Source organism: Protobothrops mucrosquamatus, unplaced genomic scaffold, assembly GCF_001527695.2.
Source record: "Protobothrops mucrosquamatus isolate PMUCROS unplaced genomic scaffold, P.Mucros_1.0 scaffold1829, whole genome shotgun sequence".
In the NCBI taxonomy this organism is placed as follows: domain Eukaryota; kingdom Metazoa; phylum Chordata; class Lepidosauria; order Squamata; family Viperidae; genus Protobothrops; species Protobothrops mucrosquamatus.
In genome coordinates this window covers 106,409-124,790 of record NW_015387962.1, presented here as the reverse complement: position 1 = coordinate 124,790, position 18,382 = coordinate 106,409, and the positions used below count along the sequence as shown (strand labels likewise).

General features: G+C 44.4%; 1 protein-coding gene across 1 annotated transcript in view; it reads left to right on the top strand.

Annotated features, from left to right (window-relative positions):
• Positions 1–906: 906 nt before the first annotated feature.
• Positions 907–18,382, top strand: part of LOC107294095 (acetyl-CoA carboxylase) — a gene marked incomplete at its 3' end in the record, with an annotated part of 122,076 nt that continues 104,600 nt past the window's right edge. Inside the window, exons 1-6 of the mRNA XM_015823301.1 lie at positions 907–938; positions 6,687–6,819; positions 8,451–8,589; positions 12,621–12,730; positions 15,738–15,819; positions 17,850–17,948. Coding sequence (XP_015678787.1) covers positions 916–938; positions 6,687–6,819; positions 8,451–8,589; positions 12,621–12,730; positions 15,738–15,819; positions 17,850–17,948 — 586 coding nt within the window. The remainder of the gene's footprint in view (positions 939–6,686; positions 6,820–8,450; positions 8,590–12,620; positions 12,731–15,737; positions 15,820–17,849; positions 17,949–18,382) is intronic.

Here is an 18,382-nt window from a genome sequence, read left to right as displayed (position 1 = left end):
AATGTGAGTGAGTTATCATAGTGTCAATGATTTTTCCCCCCTCCATAGTGCATTGCTTTCGGGTCTGATTGGAAAATAACTTTTTTCCCATGCCTCTCCAATTTGTGCCTGCAGTTACTAGTTCAGCATTCAGATTTCTGCATTCATTCTGGGGTGGGGTAGGGAGTTGCCTTAAACAGCTGCTTCAGCAAGTCGAATCTTCCAGCATTTTTTTTTTAAAAAATGACTTTTTTTGCGGTATTCATTTCTTGTAGCCCAGAGCTGAATCCAGCCATCAGATTTAGCCGGAAATCCCACATTTAAAAGATTAGCACTTCTTTAAATTTCATATCCTGCTTTTATTTTTAATATTTTACTTGTATACCGCCCGGAGCCCCTTTGTGGAGGTTTCTAAATTTGATAAATAAAACAAAAATGAATAAATGTACTACATTTTTTTGGCGTTGCCAGCTTGGAAGAAGATGGTAAAATCTTGCAATTTGTGCGTTTCTCTTGGTTCATGACAGCAGTGTTCTGATTTTGCAGGACGAGCAAGCCCGTGCCTTCCCATTGCATAATCAGGGAGCTTTTTACTCTGGCTTCCCTCCTCCGAGGCTTGTCCGTATTTTATTTAATTTTTTTTTCTTTCAGCTGCAGCTTGTAGCTCTTCTGCGTGCCTGCCTACTGCTGAGTGTGCGCACGGAGAGAAATGGGCAAAAAAAAAGCAAAGGGACAAAGGTTAAAAATGCAAAACAGTTGATAGGAACTAAAAAAAAAAATCTAGCTTATTTGGAGAGCAGGAGGGCAACATGAAAAACTAGTTTAAAGCAGCTGCATTGGGTGTCACAGTTGTCTTGTCGAGTCTCTAAACTTTGAAGATACCTTTTGCGATTCTCGGGCAGCATGGATGAACCGACCGGAGAAGAAAGTCAAGGCATGAGATATCATATGCTTCCAAGGTAATACATAGATGGCTGGCTGGACACATTTTTCCGATCTGGTTTTAGATGGATCATTTGTGGGGAGCTTTGATGTAGAATTCCGGACGCCTTGTGTTTTAAAAGTTGATGGGAATGAACCTTAGCGGAATTGAGAACTGGTTCCTGATAGTTTTTATTCTTCATTTTTTGGGGGGAGAAGATATACAGGTGGTTCTTAACTTACAACCACAATTGGGCCCAAGGCGCCTGAAGGCAGGACAAGAAGCAACGGGTGGAAACTGATCAAGGAGAGAAGCAACCTAGAACTAAGGAGAAACTTCCTGACAGTTAGAACAATTAACCAGTGGAACAACCTGCCTCCAGAAGGGGTGAATGCTCCAACACTGGAAGTTTTTAAGAAGAGACTGGACAGCCATTTGTCTGAAATGGTATAGGGTTTCCTGCCTGAGCAGGGGGTTGGACTAGAAGACCTCCAAGGTCCCTCCCAACTTTTATTACTACTACTACTACTACTACTACTACTACTACTACTACTACTACTACTATTACTACTACTACTACTACTATTATTATTATTATTATTATTATTATTATTTCTTAAATGAGCTTTGCTCCATTTTACGACCTCCCTTGCTGCAGTTGTTAAGTGAATCACTGCAGTTGATAAGTTAGGTAACTCAGTTGTTACCTGAATCTGGCTTCCCCAACTGACTTTGCTTGTCGGGAGGTCGCAAGAGGGAATCACATGACCTTGGGACACAGCAATGGTTATAAGTATGAGTCGGTTGCCAAGCATCTAGAATTTTGATCACGTATCATGGGGATGCTACAAAGATTGTACCTGTGAAAAACGGTCATAGGTCCTTTTTTTCAGTGCCATTGTAACTTTGAACGGTCACTAAATGAACTGTTGTAAGTCGAGGGCTACCTGTATTTGGTTTCCTTGCCACTTGAAGGCAAGGAATTTCTCCTTGGGTTTGGAAAGGAAGATGTGGAGAGACTTTTCATGCTCTGAAGAATGGTTGAAAAAGTTCATGCAGAGAGTTTTAACTTTGCAGGCAAACAGAATAATAGAATAACAGAGTTGGAAGGGACCTTGGCGTTCTTCTAGTCCAACTCCTTGCTCAGGCAGAAATCCCTGTACTATTTCAGACAAATGGCTATCCAGTCTCTTCTTAAAAACTTTCAGTGTTGGAGCATTCACAACTTCTGGAGGCAGGTTGTTCCACTGGTTAATTGTTCTAACAGTCAAGAAATTTCTCCTTAGTTCTAGGTTGCTTCTCTCTTTGGTTAGTTTCCACCCGTTGCTTCTTGTCCTGCCTTCAGGCACTTTGGAGAATAGCTTGACTCCCTCTTCTTTGGGGCAGCCCCTGAGATATTGGAGCACTGCTATCGTGTCCCCCCTCGTCCTTCTCTTCGTTAAACTAGACAGACCCAATTCCAGCAGCCTTTCCTAATATGCTTTAGCCTCCAGTCCCCTAATCATCTTTGTTGCTCTTCTCTGTACTCTTTCTAGAGCAGTGGTGGCGAACCTATGGCACGCGTTCCAGAGGCGGCACTCGGAGCCCTCTTTGTGGGCATTCACAGCCCCGCCTCCCCCGTGGCCCCCTCCTCACCAGCAGACCCCAGCGCAGCCAAGGACATAGCAGCCAGGCAGCAGGGATAAGTCCGCCCTCGCGCCCCGTCGCATGCAGATGATGCTGCAGAGCACGGGTGGAAGGCGTGGCCCCCATGGTGCTGCTTGGCTGCCTGGGCAATCTGCGGCGGGCTGTGGAGGCAGTGGATGGTCCTATGGGTGGGCGGGGCTGGGGGGCAGGGCAGGGGGCGGGGCAGAGGCAGGGGCAGGAGGGGGGCGGGGAGGTTTTTGGGCACTCGGTCTCTAAAAGATTTGCCATCACTGTTCTAGAGTCTCAACATCTTTTTTACATCGTGGTGACCAAAACTGGATGCAGTATTCCAAGTGTGGCCTTACCAAGGCATTGTAAAGTGGTATTAATACTTTGCGTGATCTTGATTCTGTCCCTCTGTTAATGCAGCCTAGCACTGTGTTGGCTTTTTTGGCAGCTGCAAATTTACAAAGAGTGCAGCTTCATGATGTTATGTCATTGCCATTTGCAACCTCTTCCAACAAGGGAATAGGGGAAGCTGGATTTGCACAATGAGGCTGCGATGATTCCCTTAACAACTGCAGTGATTTGCTTAATAACCTTGGCAAAAGAGGTGGTAAAATGGGCATGACTCACTTTAACAACTGCCTTGTTCAGCAACAGAATATTCTGGTCCCAATTGTGGTCGTACTTCAAGGACAACCTGCAAATACAGGTAGTCCTCAACTTACAGCAGTTCATTTAGCAGCTGTTCAAAGTTACTGAAAAAAGTGACTTACGACCGTTTTTCACAGTTTCAACAGTTGCAGCATCCCCATGGTCACGTGATCAATATTTGGACACTTGCCAACTGGCTCATATTTACGACGGTCGCAGTGTGTCCGGGGTCACGTGATTCCCCTTTGCGACCTTCTGACAAGCAAAGTCAATGGGGGAACCGGATTCACTTAACAACCGTGTTATTCACTGAACAACTGCAGCGATTCATTTAACAACCGTGTCAAAAAATGAGGCAAAACTCACTTAACACACGTCTCACTTAACAACAGAAATTCTAATCCCAACTGTGGTTGTATTTCTTTTTTTTTTTTGAAATTTTTATAAAATTTTACAATATAAATCCCCCCCTTCCCCAACCCACCCTTCCACTCCCCCCTCCCTCCCCCCTCACTTCCCAGTGCCAATCACAGGGTTAACAATAAAATAATCATATTCTAAATAACATTAATCAACTATTAAAATAACATATCTATAACCTCCTTTAACTCTCTTTTAAACAAATATATACAGTTATTAAAAACAATAATAATAACATCACTTTAATAATCAAAAATAGTACAAAATAACCTATTCTAACCTTTATACAACAATAATACTCTAAAATTCACTCAAAAACCAAATGATATTTTTTGGTCCCATATTTGCGCTCAATATAATCTACCCATCTTCTCCAAACCAAAATATATTCAACTGTGGTTGTATTTCAAGGACTAGCTGCAAATAGACAAACTCTCTGTTCTGATAGTTTCTCTGGATCGGTGCTATTATGGGATACTAATGCTGGAATTCCAGCTGTGCTTATTGAAGTCAGAAGGAATAATTTGGAATTGGCATGCTTTATTTATTTCTGAATTTTACAAAAGATCTTGCTCTAACTAGAGATGTATCCAATATTGCCATTGCTTTTCCATAATGAAGGCATCTGGCATCTGTTCCTTGTTCACAGAATGTCTTGCACTGATGTGAGAATCAAAGATTGCCCTTCTTACCAATTTCAGCCCCTAGAGTTCTTGACATTTTGAGCATTTCTGCCCTGGGAAATTGTGTTAGTGCCTTCAAATCATATTTGAACTCTTGGTGACTGTTCGGATTAGTCCACGCAGTTTTCTTGGCACGTTTTTCAGGAGCATTTTGCTATTATTTCCTTCCTAGGGCTGAGGCAGAGTGGCTGGCCCAAGGCCACTCAGATAGCTTTGTGCCTAAGGCAGGACTAGAACTCATGGCCTCCTGGTTTCTTGCCAAATTGGCCTTAATATATCTCCCACACCAAGGCTTTTCAACCAGTGGTACGGGTACCACCTGTGGTACATTGGCACCTGGCAGGTGGTACGTGACCATCCTAGAAAAGTGGTAGCGGGGGAGGGGAATGAGCCGAACCGGTGGCAGCACCACACAAGCCTGAGCGAGAGACGGCTGGAGCTGCAGGGCTGTCAGGGCTCAGTGGAAGCGCCAGGATCAGCGCTTCTTCAGGACTGTCAGGGCTCAGCAGAAGTGCCAGGATCAGTGCCAGGCTCCAGCTGGAGCTCGGCGCTGATCCTGGCGCTTCTGCTGAGCCCAGAAGAAGCGCCAATCAGCTGGACTGTTGCAGCATCTCCAGGGTCTTGTGATTTACATTCAGATGCTTGGCAACTGATTCATATTTATGACGGTCACAGTGTCCCAGGGTCATGTGAAGTGACCAAAACCTGCTGCAACCACACAGCAGACGGGGGGGGGAATAAAAACCAAATACCCCCCCACCCCACCTCCGCTGCCAATCCTCAACAGAAATGCTCACAACAATGAAAACCTCGGACAGGAGGAAGAGCGCCACCAGGCGGGCAGGCAGGTGTCTTGCTCGGCTGTGGCCTGGGGGGCACTTTTTTTCAGTGCCATTGTAACTTCGAACAGTCACTAAGCGAACTGTTGTAAGTCGAGGACTACCTGTACTTCATCACTTTTTTCCTTTTTTTTTTTTTTGGTCATCAAGTTTTTGACACCTTGCTAGGCGACTGGTGGTACTCGGATGTTGCCATATCCTAAAAGTGGTACAATGGGTGAAAAAGTTGAAAAGCCCTGTCCTACACACTCTCTAGAGTTGTCCCAAAGGTGCTTTTTCAAAAGGCAACTGGACTTTGTTTTATCTTGAAGAGGTTTTGCTTCTCATCCAAAAGGCTTCTTCAGTTCTGACTGAATGGTGGAGAATGGAACTGAAGAATTGAAGAAGCTTCTTGGATGGGAAGCGAAACCTCTTCAAGGAAAAACAAAGTCCGGTTGCCCCTTTGAAAAAGCACCTTTGGGACAACCGTGACCTGGATGATTGAGAATTTCCGAAGATATTCTCTAGGACAGGGCTTTCAACCTTTTCACCCATTGTACCACTCTTAGGATATGGCAACATCCGAGTACCACCAGTCGCCTAGCAAGGTGTCAAAAACGTGATGACCAAAAAAAAAATAAAAAATGAAAAAAGTGATGAAGTACAGGTAGTCCTCAACTTACAACAGTTCGCATAGTGACTGCTCAAAGTTACAATGGCAGTGAAAAAAGTGCCCCCCAAGCCACAGCCGAGCAAGACACCTGCCTGCCCACCCGGCGGCGCTCTTCCTCCTGTCCGAGGTTTTCATTGTTGTGAGCATTTCTGTTGAGGATTGGCAGTGGGGGTGGGGTGGGCAGGTGTTTGGTTTTTATTCCCCCCGTCTGCTGGGTGGTTGCAGCAGGTTCTGGTCACTTCACATGACCCTGGGACACTGTGACCGTCATAAATATGAATCAGTTGCCAAGCATCTAAATCACAAGACCCTGGAGATGCTGCAACATTCCAGCTGATCGGTGCTTCTTCAGGGCTCAGCAGAAGCCCCAGGATCAGCGCTGAGCTCCACCTGGAGCCTGGCGCTGATTCTGGCGCTTCCACTGAGCCCTGACAACCCCGAAGAAGCGCCGATCAGCTGGAAAGTGGCACTGATCCTGGCGCTTCCACTGAGCCCTGACAGCCCTGCAGCTCCAGCCATCTCTCGCTCAGGCTTGTGCGGTGCTGCCACTAGTTCAGCTCATTCCTCTCCCCCATTACCACTTTTCTAGGATGGTGGCGTATCACCTGCAAGGTGCCAATGTACCACAGGTGGTACCCGTACCACTGGTTGAAAAGCCCTGCTCTAGGATTCGAGACAACATCCTCAGAACTTGGTTTGTTTTTGGTTCTCCTTCAAAACATTAATACTCCTCTTAAAATTCCTTCCTTAGGGGGGGTCGTCATACACCTCTGCGCAGTTCCATACCTGATCCTCGGATGGTGGTCTGTAGCTTATTAGCCAAGATCTTAGCTTCGAGTCTTGGCATCTAGCGTCTCTGCAACATCTTCTGACAACTCTAACGTTGTTGTGTTCCTTATCTCCCTCAGGCCAAGCATGTCCGGCCTTCACCTCATGAAACAAGGCCGAGATAGGAAGAAGGTGGATCTACAGAGGGATTTCACTGTGGCGTCTCCAGCAGAGTTTGTCACCCGTTTTGGAGGAAACAAAGTTATTGAGAAGGTAAAGAACGGAACGGAACAGGACAGAATAGAATAGAATTTGGGCTCTACACTATAAAGAAGATGTTGAGACTCTAGAAAAAGTTGCAGAGAAGAGCAACAAAGATGATTAGGGGACTGGAGGCTAAAACGTATGAGGAATGGTTAGAGGAATTGGGCATGGCTAGTCTAGTGAACAGAAGGATGAGGGGAGATATGATAGCAGTGTCCCAATATACTTGAGGGGCTGTCACAAAGAGGAGGGGATCAGCCTATTTTCCAAAGCACCCGAAGGCCAGACAAAGAATAACGGATGGAAGCTGATCAAGGAGAGATTCAACCTAGAAATAAGAAGAAATTTCCTGACAGTGAGAACAATCAACCAATAGAACAGTTTGCCTTCAGATGTTGTGAGAGCTTCATCACAGGTAGCTTTCAAGAAGAGACTGGACTGCCATCTGTCAGAAATGGTGTAGGGTCTCCTGCTTGAGCAGGGGGTTGGACTAGATGACCTACAATGTCCCTTCCAACTCTCTGCTTCTGCTTCAGAATAGAATAAAATAGAATAGAACAGAACAGAACAGAATAGAATAGAAAGAAGTATAGAAACAAGAATAGAATAGAATAGAATAGAATAGAATAGAATAGAATAGAATAGAATAGAATAGAATAGAATAGAGCTGGAAGGGACCTTGGAGGTCTTCTAGTCCAGCCCCCTGTTCAAGCAGGAGAACCTATACCATCTCAGACAGGTGATTGTCTAGATTCTTCTTGAAAACCTCCAGTGATGGAGCACCCATGATTTCTGGGGGTAAGCTGTTCCACTGGTTGATTGTCCTCACTGTCAGGAACTTTCTCCTTAATTCCAGGTTGCTTCTCTCTTTGATCAGTTTCCAACCATTGTTTCTTGTCCTGCCCCCAGGTGCTTTGGTGAACAACCTGACCCCCTCTTCCTTGTGGCAGCCCCTCAGATATTGGAACACTGCTATCATGTCTTCCCTATTTCTTCTTTTCTTTAGATTGGCCAAACCCAAGTCCCGCAGCCGTTCTTTGTATGTTTTAGTCTCCAGGCCTTGGATCATCTTAGTTGCTCTTCTCTGAATTTTTTCCAAACTCTCAACATCTTTTTTGTGATATGGTGACCAAAAGTGGCTGCAGTATTCCAGGTGTGATCTTACTAGGGTTTTATAAAGCGGGACTAATACTTCGCGTGATCTTGATTCTACAAACCTTTCAGAATCCGAACCGACCGCACAGCCAACCACAGACAGCACCGACCCTCAAAACCAACCCACGCAACCCCCCTCCCACCAGCAGTTCACCCCCAATGACCCTGACCTGATGTAATTTCCCCATCACAAGACCCGTCACAAGACTCACTCATGACTCACGCCTGACCCATCATGAGACCCTCACTCGACACACCCACACCTGAAGCCCTTATAAACTGACATCCCCTAAAGTCCCCTGAAGATGTTACCTAGCCTGGTAACGAAATGTTCGGAAACCAATCCACAAGCTCGGAGAACGAATATTCACCCTCACATATATCTGTGTCAGTTGTGCTGTCGAGATAGTTATTTCCAAGTTTGATTGATGATTGTAAATCTGAACAGTTTTATCCTTTCCGTTTCACGTTTCTTCTCTGTCAAGGTTCTCATTGCCAATAATGGGATAGCGGCAGTCAAATGCATGAGGTCCATCCGACGCTGGTCTTACGAGATGTTCCGGAATGAGCGAGCCATTCGTTTCGTGGTTATGGTAACGCCCGAAGACTTGAAAGCCAACGCAGGTGAGCATAAGGACTGTGCTTTTATAAGAGTTCTGGTGGCGCAGTGGTTAGAATGCAGTATTGCAGGCTAACATTGCCCACAGTCTAGAGTTCGATCCTGACCAGCTCGAGGTTCACTCAGCCTTCCATCCTTCCAAGGTCCGTAAAATGAGGACCCGGATGTTGGAGGCAAAATGCTGACTCTGTAAACTGCTTAGAGAGTGCTGCAAAGCGCTATGGGGCGGTCAATAAGTCTAAGTGCTTTTATTGCTTTGCTTTTCATTATTCCTGCAGGAAAAATGGTAAATTATACATAGTTCTTGACTTACAGCTATTTGTTTAGTGACCGTTTGAAGTTACAATGGCACGGGAAAAATTGACTTATGACTGTTTTTCACACTCGTGACCGTTGCAGCATCCCCATAGTCGCCCGATCAAAATTTGGGTGCTTGGCAGTTGGCTTGTATTTATGACTGTTGCAGTGACCGTTGCATGTGAGATCACCTTTTTTGACTTTCTGATGAGCAAAGTCAATGGGGAAACCAGAGTCACTTACCGGTTGTGTTAGTAACTTAACAACTGCAGTGGTTCACTTAACAACTCTGGCGAGAAAGGTCATAAAATGGGGCAAAATTCACTTAACAGTTTCCTCTCCCAAATGTTCCTGGGAAGGTTGGCCACTTTCAGATCGCGCACAATCCGGCATCCCGTAATTTTACTCTCCTGAGAAATAAGAATAATGTTGGACTTTTGCACTGCAATGCAGTTAGTCTGTCAGAGCATGCACAGTCTTATTGCGCTGAGGTAACCCAGAGGTAAACACAGTACACAGTGGTTTGTATTAAATGGTGGTTTATATTACACTATCTACAAATATACACTAGAAACAAAATACATACACATGGTGAAACAGCGAACTACAATACACAGCAATTACAGCAGGAAACGGATGAGAGAGAAAGATTCCAGCAAGGCCTTCCCTTTTATACTCAAGCTCTTAAAGCAGTGTTTCTCAACCTTGACAATGCTGGCTGTGGAATCCTGGGAGTTGAAGTCCACATGCCTTAAAATTGTCAAGGTTGAGAAACACTGTCTTAAAGGGATACAGACTCCTGCTGAGTCATTCCTAACATTGCATCATTCATCTCACATTATGCAAGCTGGTTAGCTTCTAAATCAGTGGTGGCAAACCTATGGCATAGGTGCCAGAGGCGGCACTCAGAGCGCTCTCTGTGGGCACGCTTGCCATCGCCCCAGTCCTAGGCCTTCATCTGGGTTTTATAAAACCTTTTCGCTTTAGGCCTCCTCCGCCGTATGAAAAAAAAAAGGTTCAATCAATCAGTCAATTTCAACTTCTTGCAGGAAAAAAAAAGATCTTGCAAAGTTGGAATTGATTGATTGAACTTTTTAGTCTCACCCAGTCTGCTGTTACCACTGCAGCCACGCCCACCCAATGGGCCACACCCACCCAATGGGCCACACCCACCCAATGGGCCACACCGACCCGGCACCCGACGATGCATAAATGGGTTTTGGGTTGCAGTTTGGCCACTCCGTCTCTAAAACGTTCGCCATCACTGTTCTAAATCATTACCTTGACATAGTTCTTGACTGCCGCTGGTAGAGTTGGGGCCAGCCCCACCCTCTTAGCCCCAGGAAGAAGGCAAGGGCAAAATACAGGTAGTCCTCAACTTACGACAGTCCATTTAGTGACCGTTTGAAGTTACAACGGCCCTGAAAAAAGTGGCATACGACCATTTTTCACATTTGCCACCCTTGCAGCATCTCGGTGGTGCCACAATCAAAATTCAGACACTTGGTAACCGACTCGTATTTATGACGGTTGCACGTGATCATTCCCTTTTGCCACTTTTTGACAAGCAAAGCCAATTGGGAAGCAGGATTCACTTAATAACTGTGGCAAGAAAGGTCGTAAAATGGGGCAAAATCTGCTTAACAACTCTCTCACCCAGCAATAGAAATTTGGGGCTCAATTGTGGTCATAAGTTGAGGACTCCCTGTATTAGCAGTTTGCCAACAACAGGGGGTGGAGCAACATGCCCACCGAGTGACAACAGTTTAGTGAGCTCTTAACTTTTTACCTCAGCTTTTCTCTTCTTTAGTGCTCAATAGCTTCCTTAGCAGCTTCCCAACTTTTTTTTAGTTAAGAGTTTTTTGTTTTTTTTAAAAAAGTCTGATGATCAAAGATTGGCAGGTGGCAGAGTAGGTGTTTGTGGACACAAGCAGATTCTAAGATACGATAAACCCAATTTAAAGATATGGAAAGTTGGAGGAAAACTGCTGTTTTGTGTTTGCAATAGGCTTGACCCCTAGGATTTTGCATGTGTGGAACTTAACCCATCATAATATCCTCTGGATAAGTGATGCTTACTTTCAATAAATAAATTACAGGTAGTTTCCTCGAATTACAATCATAATGCAGCTTGATCATCCTGGTCGTAACTTGTGACAGTCGCAAATCGGGTCACTCATGTAACCAACCTGATTTTAGGACCTTTTCTTGTAGCAGTCCTTAAGCAAACACTGCGGTTCTTAAGTGAACCAATGGCTTGATGTGGGTTGATTTTGACAAAAATCGGAAGTAAATGCTGCTTTTTGGCAAAATTGCTGCAAAACATGATCATGTGACCACTGGACCAGTGGTGGGATTTAGCTGGTTCGCACTGGTTCGGCAGAACCATTGGCTAAATTTTGCTGAGTTCGGAGAACCGGCTAAATGCACATTGCTTCCGGAAGTCCAGTCTAGGCCTCAGAGGCCTGGAGGAGGCCTCCCCAGCGTAGAACGGCTCACTGGAAGTGCATGGATGCCACTTCTGGAAGTCCGTTCTAGGCCTCGGAGGCCTGGAGGAGACCTCCCGGGCCTAGAACGGCCCGCTGGAAGTGTGTGGATGCCACTTCTGGAAGTCCGTTCTAGGCCTTGGAGGCCCAGGCCTGCATCCAATAAGCGAACTGGTTGTTCAGGTATTTGAATCCCACCAGTGCACTGGACGCTGCAAATGGCTGAAAATGCGACTGGTCATAAATTGAGGACTAGTGGTATATTACTCCAGTAGGCAGACAGTGAATAGGTTGCTGGAATTGGGTATGTCTAGTTTAATGAAGAGAAGGACGAGGGGGGACATGATAGCAGCGTTCCAATATCTCAGGGGCTGCCCCAAAGAAGAGGGAGTCAAGCTATTCTCCAAAGCACCCGAAGGCAGGACAAGAAGCAACGGATGGGAACTAATCAAGGAGAGAAGCAACTTAGAATTAAGGAGAAACTTCCTGACAGTTAGAACAATTAACCAGTGGAACAACCTGCCTCCAGAAGCGGTGAATGCTCCAACACTGGAAGTTTTTAAGAAGAGACTGGATAGCCATTTATCTGAAATGGTATAGGGTTTCCTGCCTGAGCAGGGGGTTGGACTAGATGACCTCCAAGGTCCCTTCCAACTTTTTTATTATGGGTTAATTATGGAAATTTTACAACCGGTGGACTTTAACTTCAATTTTGTCTGAAATGATATAGGTTCTCCTACTTGAGCAGGGGGCTAGACTAGAAGACCTCTAAGGTCCCTTCCAGCTATTCTATTCTATTCTATTCTATTCTATTCTATTCTATTCTATTCTATTCTATGCCTGGGGCTCAGGAATGTGCTAAAGGCCCTGTCACTTGGTTTTACTATTAGTTGCTGTTTCTACTTATTTATTTTGTTGATGTTTTCATTTGTTTTACTTTTTTATTTTTTAAAAAAATAATTTTAAACTCCTAAAGCCTCCCAGAGTCACTTGGTTGAGTTAGGCAGCTATAGAAATTGAATGAATAAATAAATAAATAAAGTCTGCAAGGAAACACCCTTGGCTCTGTTTCATTAAGAACCCCCCCCCCCCACCAAAAAAAGAGAAGAAATCCCAAAGAATTGTTCCCTTATGAATCTTAAGTTCAGTTGATACACACTTTTTTTTTTTTTTTTTTTAAATCTGTTTGGGAAATGTAGACGTTGCCAATTGAATGAGCAGCCTAAATACCCTCTTGTTTTTCATATTTTCAGAATATATTAAAATGGCTGATCATTATGTCCCGGTACCTGGAGGTCCAAATAACAATAACTATGCAAATGTGGAACTGATACTGGAAATTGCAAAACGGATACCTGTGCAGGTGAGAAGGTGGAAATACAGAATTTAAAAAACAAAGAATGCTTATTAAGGATGTTGCTGGAGTCATTCTAACATAGTTGTTTGCGTAGATCAGGGGTCTTCAAACATGGCCCTTTTATGACTTGTGGACTTCAACTCCCAGAATTCCTCAGCCAGGTACACTGGCTCAGGAATTCTGGGAGTTGAAGTCCACAAGTCATAAAAGGGCCAAGTTTGAAGACCCCTGGTGTAGATTTAGCTTAGCATGCTACCCACTTTGGTTTGTAAACTAGACTTGATTAAAATTTAGCTTGTGTGGATTAAGCTGATTGTGGTTTAATTCCCACAGTTCAACAGATCATGGTGTAGCTTGTTGTGAATTGGACTTGTGATTGTCTGAGCTTCCTTGATATTGTAGAGATGAGAGAAAAGTGTTTGGCTGCCTGTTGACTGACCTGATCAGATTTTATAAATTCACCTTTCTCAATCAGTGGCCACACTGTTTGGGAATTCTGGGAATTGTAGTCCAATACATCTGGAGAAGTTCAGGATGGAGAAGAATGTCCTTAAGATTGGGAAGGCATGGAGAAGAAATGAAGGAAAGATGGAGAAACTAGTTGTCGTGATGGAAAGGAAAATTGTTTGTCCATAAATGTTGTAGCTGAAACAACACCATCCATTATTTGAGAAAGCCCAACTCATTGACAAAACTTTCTGTGCCACAAAAAATAATGCACTGAGGAAAATTTTGCCACTTCTCAAATGCTTAGTGGGGATTAAGCATGACTATCCTGAGCAAAATATGAAAAAGTTGTCAAAAGGGGAAGGAGTGTCAACCTATTCTCCAAAGCACCTGAAGGCAATGGGTAGAAACTAATCAAGGAGAGAAGCAACCTAAAACTAAGGAGAAATTTCCTGACAGTGAGAACAATTAATCAGTGGAATAGTTTTGCCTCTAGAAGCTGTGAATGCTCCAACACTGCAGGCTTTTAAGAAGAGACTGGACAGCCATTTGTCTGAAATGGTATAGGGCAGTGATGGCGAACCTTTTAGAGCCCGAGTGCCCAAAACCCGCCCCCCCACCGTCCCCGCTCCGCCCTGCCCACTGGCCCACCCACCACCTCCACGGCCCGCCACAGATCACCCAGGCAGCCCAGATCACCCTCCGCCCATGCCCCGCAGCATCATCTGCGTGCGACGGGGCGCAAGGGCGGAGTCTTGTCCCCGCTGCCCGGCTACCATGTCCTTGGCTGTGCTGCTTTGTGTGGGCCGCGCCCAGGGGCGACTCTCCTCGGGGGGGGCTGCTGGTGAGGGGGGCGTGGGAGGAGGCGGGGCTGGGGAGATGGTGCATGTGCCTACAGAGAGGGCTCCGAGTGCCGCCTCTGGCACCCGTGCCATAGGTTCGCCACCACTGGTATAGGGTTTCCTGCCTGAGCAGGGGGTTGGACTAGAAGACCTCCAAGGTCCCTTCCACTGTTATTCTGAGTGGAGTATTCTGGATGAGGATACAGTTGACGTCTTGGAAACAAGCCAGAATATTTCCAGATATTTTAGAAGTGTGTGTAATAATTTAGGTGCATTAATTTAGTCTTATTTATACTACCTACATGCTGATACCTGTGTTTGGTTTGGAATGGAATGCCATTCCACGATGCATGAAATCTTGTTGGCTGCTTTCCAATACAGTGATGTGAAATAAACTGGGGAAAAGTTGTTGTCACAAATACCTTTCTCTACAGGTAGTCCTTGATTTAGGACCGGTCACTTTAATGACCATTTGAAGTTAGGACGCATTTGAAAAAAAAGTTACTTAGGACCCATCCTCAAAGCTGTGGCTGCTGTACTATCCCCACTGTCAGGTGATCATTTGGGGCGCTTGGCCACTGGTTCACATTTATGACCAGGGGTAGCATCCTGCGATCATTCGATTATGCGTCCTGTGGTCATGTTTTTCTGGCAAAAAAGGCCTGTTAAGCTGGATTTGGACTTGCATCTATATCAGTGGTTCTCAACCTGTGGGTCGGGACCCCATTTGGGGTCGATCGACCATTTCACGGGGGTCGCCAAGCAAGGCTGTCCGCCATTTTTTTTGTCCGCCATTTTTTCCCCTTTTCCAGTGGGTGCCTTACCTCCCTTGGGCTGGGCCAGCTGGTGGTCGGCCTGCTCCGTCTCTGCCGCTTGCCAGCTACGCCTCGGCCAGCACAGGGGGCGGAACCACGCATGCGCGGCACTCCCGGGCAGGGAAAGTCCTCGACTTACAACCGGTTGGGTAGTCCTCGACTTACGACCGGTTTAGTCCTCGACTTACGACCGGTTTAGTCCTCGACTTACGACCGGTTTAGTCCTCGACTTACGACCGGTTGGGGGTCGCGGCATTAAAAAGGTTGAGAACCACTGATCTATATGTTTCACTTAATGATCATTGTGACTTGCTTAATGAACGTTTGTAAAATCGAGTCTGGTCACATGGTAACTCGATTTATGACTGTAATGACATGACCAAAATTCCAGGCTCAGTTGTGGTTGTAAGTCAAGGACTACCGTGTTTCCCTGAAAATAAGGCACAACTGGAAAATAAGACCTAGCATGATTTTTCAGGATGCTCGTAATATAAGCCCCACCCCAAAATAAGCCCCAGTTAAGCCAGGCGGACGCATTTAGTACCGTATTTCCCCGAATATAAGCCTTAACTGGAAAATAAGCCCTAAGGCAGAGGTCCCCAACCTTTTGGGCACCAGGGACCGGTTCCATAGAGAGAGGTTTTTCCGCCGACCGGACGGGGTGTGGTTTTGTGTGCTGCCTGCATCCCATAGATGTGGCTTTGCTTGTTTGTGCAGACTGGTTGCTGGCATGCCGCGGCCCGGTACTGGTCTACAGACCCGGGGTTGGGGACCCCTGCCCTTATTTTGGAACAACAATTAATATAAGACCCGGTCTTATTTTCAGGGAAATACGGTACCTGTATTTGCTATAGTTCTTTTTGAAAAGAGATCTGACTTCCTTTTTTTTAATTTTTTTTTTAATTCCAGGCAGTGTGGGCAGGCTGGGGCCATGCCTCGGAGAACCCCAAACTTCCAGAACTACTCCACAAAAATGGAATTGCTTTCATGGGTAAGGTGTTCGAAGTTTGTCTGAAATAGGCCCCGTGATTGTATTATTGCAAGGGGGTCTCGTCGGTCCTACCAGAAGACAACAGCTGGTGTTAGGAAAGGAATGTCTCTTCTGATCATGGCATCTGGATGGTCTCTGAAAAGCAGGGGCAGTATTGAACAATGACATTCTGAAAGAACAGAACAACATCAGGGACACATCACTGTTATGAAAACAGCATTTGTACGCAGAATGTCTAGGAAAGCAAAACTAATAGAATTGAGGCTGCAGGATTTGATGGGGAAGATGTAGAAATTACAGAGGGAGGGGGAAAAATCAGGAAAAATTGAAGAGTAACAGGAAGATCCTATAATTCTGGCTTCTGAAAAGCATGAACAGTGGAGGGGTTAGAAAAAGCTTCAGAAGAAGCCATATAGCAGGGGAAGAGGTAACTGTGGCAACTTTACGACCGATGGACTTCAACTTCAATTTTGTCTGAAATGATATAGTTCTCCTACTTGAGCAGGGGGCTAGACTAGAAGACCTCCAAGGTCCCTTCCAACTATTCTATTCTATTCTATTCTATTCTATTCTATTCTATTCTATTCCATTCCATTCCATTCCATTCCATTCTATTCTAAATATTCTATTCTATTCTATTCTATTCTATTCTATTCTATTCTATTCTATTCTATTCTATTCTATTCTATTCTATTCCATTCCATTCCATTCCATTCCATTCTATTCTATTTTTTNCTATTCTATTCTATTCTATTCCATTCCATTCCATTCCATTCCATTCTATTCTAAATATTCTATTCCATTCCATTCCATTCCATTCCATTCCATTCCATCCTATTCTAAATATTCTATTCTATTCTGTTCTGTTCTATTCTATTCTATTCTATTCTATTCTATTCTATTCTATTCTATTCTATTCTATTCTATTCTATTCCATTCCATTCCATTCCATTCCATTCTATTCTAAATATTCTATTCCATTCCATTCCATTCCATTCCATTCCATTCCATCCTATTCTAAATATTCTATTCTATTCTGTTCTGTTCTATTCTATTCTATTCTATTCTATTCTATTCTATTCTATTCTATTCTATTCTATTCTATTCTATTCTATTCTATTCCTCCCAGCATTCCTGAGTCAGCATGGAAGAGGGTGAAGAGGTAGAAGAGTCAGAAGAGAATGACAAAGCTGAAGAAGATAAAGTGATTGATTGATTGATTGATTGATTGATTGATTGATTGTGTGCCATCAAGTCAGTGTTGAATCTTAGTGATCAGATGTAATAGATTTTCTCCTGGATGATCTGTCCCTAACCTGATCTTCAGATCCTCCAATGATACACTCATTAGTCTTGTAACTCAGTCCATCCATCTTGCTCCTGGTCGTCCTCTTCTTCTCTCTCCTTCCATCTTTCCTAGCACCAGAGCCTTCTCCAGAGAGCTGGGTCTTCACATAATATATCCAAAGTTGGATAATTTCACCCTTCATATTTGTGCCTTGAGTGAGAACTATGGTTTTATGTCGTGGCGACCAAAACTGGATGCAATATTCCAAGTGTGGGCTGCCACAAAGAAGGGGGGGGTGTCCGGCAACCATTTGTCTGAAATGGTGTAGAGTTTCCTGCTTGAGCAGGGGTTGGACTAGAAGACCTCCAAGGTCCCTTCCAACTCTTCTCCAACACCCGTGTTCAAAAGCATTAATACTTTTCTTAATCCCTTCTTCAAAGTCCAAAGGAAGGGGAAAAAAAGAATTCAAAAATTAGAACTGGTCCAAGTTATGCCAGCTTTGACAGTTCATCTGTTCAGGCACATCTAAAGTTAGTAGAAGTTAGCATCAAATCCCCAAAATTTATCCAATATTTCTTCCCCTGCCCAACTCTTCAGCAAAAGTATGTAGAAATTGCTGATTCGCAGGGATTTACCCCCACAGTTGAGGTTGACATAAGCGGCGTGCCATTCAGTAAATCAATGCTAGTAGTTGAAAAAAACGATCTTGCTGCAGAACTTTTATTTTTTTTATTTTTTCTAGGTCCCCCAAGCCAAGCGATGTGGGCATTAGGAGATAAAATTGCTTCTTCTATAGTGGCGCAAACTGCGGGTATCCCTACCCTTCCATGGAGTGGCAACGGTAAGACGTGTTCAGCGTCATGTGGCCATGGACCAAATTCTTCCAGATGGCCAATGGTGTTTAAAATAAGCCCTGAGAAATGATATGGGATAGTAAGCAGATTTAGCCCTGGGTGTTCTCTGAGCTCGGTGGTTTTCTAGCAAATGTTTCATTACTGAACTAGGTAACGACATCAGTGCTAGAGGGAAGGGGAGGGGGTGAGGAAAATTTAGAAAGTGATAACTGTATGAAAAGTCAAACACCAGAAATAAAAAGGGTTACTTCCAATTCTCTGCAATGCAGATGCAATTATGTAATAAATTAAACTTGTTTTATTTATTTTATTTATTTATTTATATTTATATTTATATCCCGCCCTTCTCCTTGCGGACTCAGGGCGGCTAACAACCGAATAAAAAATACAAAATATCAGACTACAAATTTAAAACTTAATT